Genomic DNA, 6,680 nt, shown 5'->3' on the forward strand with positions numbered 1-6,680 from the left:
GCTGAAACTCGTATGGCACGAGCCGAACCTCCGCTTCATAATAGTAGTAAGTACATACATTAATGCCACTGATCCGGTAACCCAGTCCGAAGCACCCCATGACCGTACTCATGATTCATGCACATGCCCCACCTACAACACAATCAGATAAAATATTCCACGATGTGGGATCTTAACCCCTCCTCGTCTTCCTCCTCTGCGATTTTGGAAGTCTCTCATACGCATTCCAATCAGAATCAGAGTCCGAGTCGTGTTTCCCATTCGGGCCGTGAGTGTGTCGGTGTGGACATGGCAAGACTTGGTCATGTTCATTACTGCCGTGTGCATCGGATCCAGCGCACGAGCTATCTGAATCAGATTCTGATTCCGACGAAGACTCATCAAATCGTCGTTGCTTGTGGAATATACAGCAGACTTTGGGGGTGACTGTCAGTATCCATATCCCTGTCGATCGCAATGCAAGTCCTCCGTCCTCAAGTGAAAAAAGGGAGTGGGGAAGGGGATTTAGGGAACACACTCACTTTTGGACTTCTTCTTCCCGCATCCTTCATTATCCACAACGTCCTCTCCCCACATGACCCTTTGCGCATTCCGCCTCGATGCACCTCTCAACCGAAGCGTGCCCACCGCCGTCCTGGAACTCTCTCCCGGACCCGATCCACCCTCGCCCAAGCTCCCACTAGATCCTGAGGCACCAATTCTATCAATTACCGGAGTCTCATGCGCGAGGGTCGTGATCGTACGAGATCCATCGGAGGGTGCAGACGTGTAGGGATGACGTTGCGGGGCTGTCTCCATGGGTATGTGTGTCCAGCCGAACGATAGAAATTAGACGTCAGAAAAGTTGTGATTGGAAAGCGAGACGGACACCGTTCGTTCGAGGATGAAGGCGGTTGTTTCAACTACGTATAATAGTCGCAGCTATTCCGTGTGCGATGATGTTGGTGCGCAGTGTGTAGCTGGAGAGGATGAGTCAGCACATCAGGGTCATGTAATTACAGACCCACGTGGGCAATCCAATATTCCGTTGTCTTCGTCGCAAACTGTGATCGTAAAGAAACGTATGTAGGGCCCATCTACAGGTGCGGGGATGTAAGATCGACGTTGTAGCTGTCACCCTCTCACACCGCGAAACTCGTGCGATCTAATTCGGCTTATCATTCGCTCGAGAAACTAATTAGGACAACGTACGATGGAAAACGACACAGCATGAAACTAGGATGAGTATGTGAAAGGAAGAGAGGTGGGTGTATGGATAATGTACAGTGATATATCGAAGATACAGTATGCCAAATAAACAAAAGTCATCACCCTCACAGCTCAAAATATCGCAAGAAGGAGCGCCTGCAACGGTCAACGTTGAGCGAGAGAAAAGTGGCCCACAAAATCAGGCGCGTTCATCATCCATAGACAACCCTGTAACCAAGAATACCATATTATAAGCATCCGTCGTCGGATGAAAGACCCGCTTGCGCACTCACCCTCTCGCAGTAGTCGATATTGGCTTGAAATCCGACCTTCCCGAATCCACAAAATGTTTCAACACCTCCTTCCAGTCCTCTCTGGAATCCCACGTGATTTTACTTGGTGGGTCAACCTCGACGGGCATGACTTGGCTGATACCACCGCATTGCACGAGGATGACGAGGGTGCCGATGCCACCACTTTTTCGGCATCGGTCCTCGCGCCGATCGATGTCGGCGGCAACGAGGGCATCATGGGAAGTGACGTAGGAACGCGGGACGATGTGTGTTTCTGCTATTGAGAACCTGAGTGGGTGTTGAAATCGGGTTAGCGGTTGGGCGTTGAAATTTGAAACAGGACGGGATCCATCGCACCGCAAGGAACGGAAAGGAACGTACCGAAATAGCGACTCCTTACACGGATGATAACTCAGCTCGATCAACAACGCATGCTGTCTAATGTTCGCTGGGATCCTCTTCAATTGCAGCGCCTGAAAGCCGGCCCACCCGAGTAGTGATGCATGTGTAGAGGTGAATTTGCGAAGGTACTTGGCGAGGTTTTCATCCGGGTAAGATGGGCCAGTAGGTTGTTGTTTGGCACCTGAAAGTTGGGCGGCGGTATGTTGGCAGATGGCTTTGTGAGATGGCCAGTGGGACTTTTGACATTCGGGGGACTGCATGTATGTGTGAGTGAGATGGACGAAGAAGGATATCGGGTGGATAGGAACGTACACAGTACTGGGTGGTTAACTGGACGCCCACGGAAATGAGCACATGTCAGAATAGGACAATGACAATCATGGACCGGTACGTACGCATCCACCGCAGAGACGGAACTTTTGGATGGAGGGGTTCTCCACTGCACCGCAAGTATCGCAGATGCGATATCCGCGTTGCTTCTGAGGGGCATGAGTGGGAGGAGTGTAATAGTTGGCAGCAGCAGGGGCCATGGTGTTATTCCACGAGAACGGTCTGGCGACGAGGGTGAACGAACAATTAGCTGGATTTCCTCCGCCATCGTTTGGGATGCTTTATAGGTAGACGGACTGATGGACGTGACTATCTTGGGCGACATCGTGGAGAACAAAAAGGTGGCATGACTGCTTTTTGTTTTGTGGTACGCCTGGGAGACATGGTCAGCCCGTCTTTTTGTGTTGGTAGCGAGGGCGTCGACGTGGATAGATGACTAGAAACGGCTTCCCGAACGCAACACAAAACAATAAAACCTGGACTGGACGTCAGACAAAAAAACTGGAGTTGGATAAGGAAATGAGACGCTCTTACATATTAGGTACGTCCCTTATTTCGTAGTCTGCCGGCATAATAGCCTAAGCTCTAATTGTTCCCCAAGTCCCCATTACATATCGCGATCGACATCCATCGCATGTGTCATAATTAAGCCCTCTTCGAACATCGTCGGCCTCGACATGTACCGTGGAGGTCACTTGGTTGCGTCCACATCATTGCGCTTTCCCTTGGCCAGCTCTGGCTGTGCATGGCCCATTGCATCCGCATTGTTTTACAAGCAAGCTCCGATATCAATGATTTGTGATCCTGTTCGTCCTGGGACGCGGGTAATCTAGAACATTTCAAATCATAACAATGTGCGTCCGCGAAGCGAATCTAATTTGCAGTTTCGCTATCGGTCATTTATCACTCCGCTCTGGAGCGTCACCGTGGGTGGAGTGCTGGTTCGACTCGGAACCGGAACCCCGAGCGAGGTATGCGGTGGGCGTACGTATGAATTTATCAAGGATGAGTCCCTCGCGGCCCGGTCGCACCTTTGACAAAGTCCAGCTTTCAGCTTATTACTGGATCCGCATTCGTGATCACGATCACCCAGCAGCGATGGCGCAGGTAATCCATATAACTCTAACTGCCGAGACTGACCATCCCATAAGCGCAGGTCCCAGTCACCGCAGTCTAGGGTCCACAGAATCGTTTCATAGAAAGGTTTGGAAGGCGAAGACAGTAGTGTTAGGTGTCAATATCAGCAAGCCGGCATCTACTCCATACCATTCCCCTGAAACGAGCACCACCATCCTCACCAGTGGCTTTCGTTACCAATCCGAACCCATATTCCTGGACGCCGTTATTAGGCCCAGGTCTGTAAACTCCTTGTGAGCACCTGAACATACCGGACCAAGAGCTGGTCACGTGCGGTTTAAGGAGCTTTTGGGGAAAGTCGATGTGGTGGGGTATTGCATTCATCTCGCTACGGAACGTCGTGCAGACTAGTTGGAGCCACATGGTTGGATGTGTGCATATCTAGCATCTCTCTCCAGATCACCACCATTACCCCTGCTACAGCATGGAAACCTTCACCCTGTCCTGCTGGATTCGCGGTGAAGCAGATGTATTCGAGATCGAGATTTCGACGAAAGCGAACGTAGGTCAGCTTAAGAAAGCCGTGAAGCACAACAATTCGGCCACTTTCAAGGATGTAGATGCAGAAAGTTCTCGACCTCTTCCCCCTCCTCGTCCCATCGGGTGCAGATTACATGGATGAACTCGGAAATTGGACGATGGATGGCAAAAATCCTTTGCGCACGTTAGAAGAGTTGTCCAGTGTTTTCCAAACTCGCGATGAGGATGAACAATGGATTGCCATTGTCGACTATCCACGTCATGCCAGTGAGTTGCCTAAAATTTCACATTAGGGGATTCTCAGTGTGTTCTACGCCAAGATGCCATTATCCTCCATTGTCTAGTCTTGGGTCAAGCCATCGAGGGATATGTTTTCGGTCAAGGTCGCTAGAAGCGAGACTGTCAGTGTGCTCAAAAAACTGATCAAAGACGAAACTCCGATGTTTCGTGATGTATACGCCACGTCGCTGCAGCTCTGGCGTGTGGACCTACTCATCGACGACACAGTTGAAGAAACTATTCGAAATCTCGGTCTTAACTACGATGATATCCTTAAACCCGCTACATTGCTATCTGAGATCTTTCCCGAACTTCCTAATTGTAGGGCTCTCCACGTTGTTGTTGCACCTGCCGGTGAGCTGTCCGTCATGATCGCATCATAGCTCAGTGTCCTAATTGCATACCCAGGCGTAAAGCAGGGGCCCCCTTTGCATCCGCAGCACCGCGTGTCGGCACAGCGAGGTGCTTTCCTTGCCCAAGTTCAGCCAAAGGCCCCGTCGTTCATTGCACGACCTTCCGAATTTTATAAGTTCCAAGCGATCGATGGTCAGACTATTTACTGCAACCGCCCTGCCGATGCTGTGGCCATCATTCCTCCGACGTTGCTTCACCGCGCGTTTGGTGACTTCCTTCATGACTGTGACGTGGTTGAACCAACCCACGAAGATAATTCTTTCGTGATGAAGCTGCAGACTGTGATGTCAAACCATTATGATGATGAATGGAAGGCTGTTCAACTCCGTGAGCTGTTTGAAGGGTGGGGCCTGACTTTCATGCCCTCCATGGCATATCACGGCTACATGACGAATTGGGATATGCGCGAGGGAGAGTATCGCTACGCTATCGCCCAAGTCAAAAATGAAGTGGGTAGCACGCAAGCTGATCTCTATAACCAAGCGACTTTCTACTACGTGGAGTTTTCGAGACAGTATGCGGAAAAGATGGCATTGTCACCTTTACCTTGCTTCATCATTCTTCTTTTTGGTCTGTTTGTTCCTTGCTGCTCGCTGTGCACCATGAATAACTGTATTTTCAATCAGGACCGTTAATTATGTTTGCAGGAGCAGTGTGGAACGTTCGCCCAGTTATCCAACCTCTCTCGTTCGTTCTCCCACTTCACTACCATCCAACCGATACCTATATGCAGACCACAGTGGCTCGTCACCTTAAAGCGTTTAAGAATGCTGTTGTCACGCTTGAAGGGTATTATCAAAGTCTCTCATTGAATAATAACCCATCTGACTCGCACCATTCGCAACTGTTCCCATATCCCACCTCCTTCAAGTCTCTTGGGAGTAACGCAATGGAAGAATTTGAATACACATCGCAGTACCCAAACAAGCTTATCTTTTTTGGTACTCTTGCTGGCGAGCGCATTTGTATCAAATTTGTGCGTCATTATTCGATGGAGGTTCACCGGTTCTCCGCATCACGGCGACGGGCGCCAGCGCTCCGTGGCTTCGACACGCTGCATGGGGGGTGGTACATGGTGGTGATGGATTCACTTGGACGGTTACAAGGAACTCTGTGATGTCGACCCACCTCCTTTGGTTTTCGAACGGATCAGAACCCGCCTTGACGAGTTACATCAACAAGGCTATGTTCATGGTGATGTTCGTAGCATGAACATTCATGGTGTTGGGATCTGACATGACAGGAGTTCATGTTCGTTGACTTCGACTGGGCAGGAAAGATTGGAGAAGTGCGGTATCCCCTGAATGTGAACAGAGATAATCTGGCGGCCCTCTGGGGTGGTTGATGGGGCTCTCATCGAAGCTCAGCATGATAGGGACATGCTGAAACTCATAATCATGAGTTTCGACAAGGGGGATAAGTGTCGGGAGGATGATCAGGCACAGAGTGAGAATGTGGACGAGCGAGAAAGCAAGCGTCCGCGGTTGACTGAATCAGGGGTTGAGGAGTAGTGTAACAGTTTCAGTTTGCAATGAAAGATGAAAATGTGATGTTGGCCCTTCATAAAAAATGCATTATTTATACAGCCCCTGGGGGAATTATAATTACAAACTCCTGACCATAATTTGGGGGAAATAATGCTGGGAGTTGATAGATATGTCCATTGGGATGTCCCAGGTGAAATTTGAATGAAATTGGCGGTCGGAAAAAAAATCTACAGGGGGTAGAAGGATGGTCAGACCACAAAATGGTATCTCTTTGGAAATACTTCTGGGAGGCTGGAAATCATTTCCATTGTCTTCAGTGGCATTGATAACACCCAGGACATCCATCCCTGGCAAGCTGGCACCCCCTCCTGATGTTACTAGATCGCCATCCCTGGGGTATGAGGAGGGGATCAGGTATGTTGATGAAACAAATATGGGGACCTTTGTAACACAATTCTGATGGTCTTGTAATGTCATACCCATGGGGTAGACATGATTCAGATAGCTAGATCAATCTCTGAAATTGTTTTGATGGAGTGAACATGGGGAGGGTGGGGTAACATATCTTACATGGATATTCTGACACCTAGGAATGCTGCAACCATTGTCATTGTCCATTGTGACTTTCAGGCCCTCCAGGACAACCATTCCTGACAAGCTTTCATGCTTC

The 6,680-nt window shown here is 49.5% G+C and overlaps 4 protein-coding genes across 4 annotated transcripts; 2 read left to right on the plus strand and 2 right to left on the minus strand.

Moving 5' to 3' along the window:
• Positions 1-74: 74 nt before the first annotated feature.
• On the minus strand, positions 75-1,099 carry F5J12DRAFT_474338 (phosphatase inhibitor-domain-containing protein). The gene is made up of 3 exons (XM_051739599.1): positions 1,008-1,099; positions 522-959; positions 75-414 (listed from the first exon to the last, which is right to left on the minus strand). The coding sequence occupies exons 2-3, from the start codon at positions 796-798 to the stop codon at positions 173-175; spliced, it is 519 nt and encodes a 172-aa protein (XP_051595339.1). The 5' UTR covers positions 799-959; positions 1,008-1,099; the 3' UTR covers positions 75-172.
• Positions 1,100-1,145: 46 nt separating this feature from the next.
• Positions 1,146-2,734, minus strand: F5J12DRAFT_862616 (uncharacterized protein). Its single transcript, XM_051746932.1, has 4 exons — positions 2,279-2,734; positions 2,196-2,213; positions 1,482-2,137; positions 1,146-1,416 (listed from the first exon to the last, which is right to left on the minus strand). Exons 1-4 carry the CDS (start codon positions 2,411-2,413, stop codon positions 1,401-1,403), a joined length of 825 nt encoding a protein of 274 aa, XP_051595340.1. The 5' UTR covers positions 2,414-2,734; the 3' UTR covers positions 1,146-1,400.
• A 34-nt stretch (positions 2,735-2,768) lies between these two features.
• F5J12DRAFT_474353 (uncharacterized protein) lies at positions 2,769-3,680 on the plus strand. The gene has a single exon (XM_051739600.1). It carries the CDS (start codon positions 3,066-3,068, stop codon positions 3,585-3,587), a length of 522 nt encoding a protein of 173 aa, XP_051595341.1. The 5' UTR covers positions 2,769-3,065; the 3' UTR covers positions 3,588-3,680.
• Positions 3,681-3,774: 94 nt separating this feature from the next.
• On the plus strand, positions 3,775-6,034 carry F5J12DRAFT_897672 (uncharacterized protein; the record flags this gene model as incomplete). The annotated part of the gene is made up of 9 exons (XM_051748044.1): positions 3,775-3,852; positions 3,911-4,097; positions 4,175-4,207; positions 4,260-4,463; positions 4,518-5,093; positions 5,150-5,499; positions 5,630-5,722; positions 5,767-5,829; positions 5,891-6,034. The coding sequence occupies 9 exons, from the start codon at positions 3,775-3,777 to the stop codon at positions 6,032-6,034; spliced, it is 1,728 nt and encodes a 575-aa protein (XP_051595342.1).
• Positions 6,035-6,680: the final 646 nt, after the last annotated feature.

This window comes from Pisolithus orientalis (genome assembly GCF_024613125.1).
Source record: "Pisolithus orientalis strain OTSU chromosome Unknown F5J12scaffold_57, whole genome shotgun sequence".
In the NCBI taxonomy this organism is placed as follows: Eukaryota; Fungi; Basidiomycota; class Agaricomycetes; order Boletales; family Pisolithaceae; genus Pisolithus; species Pisolithus orientalis.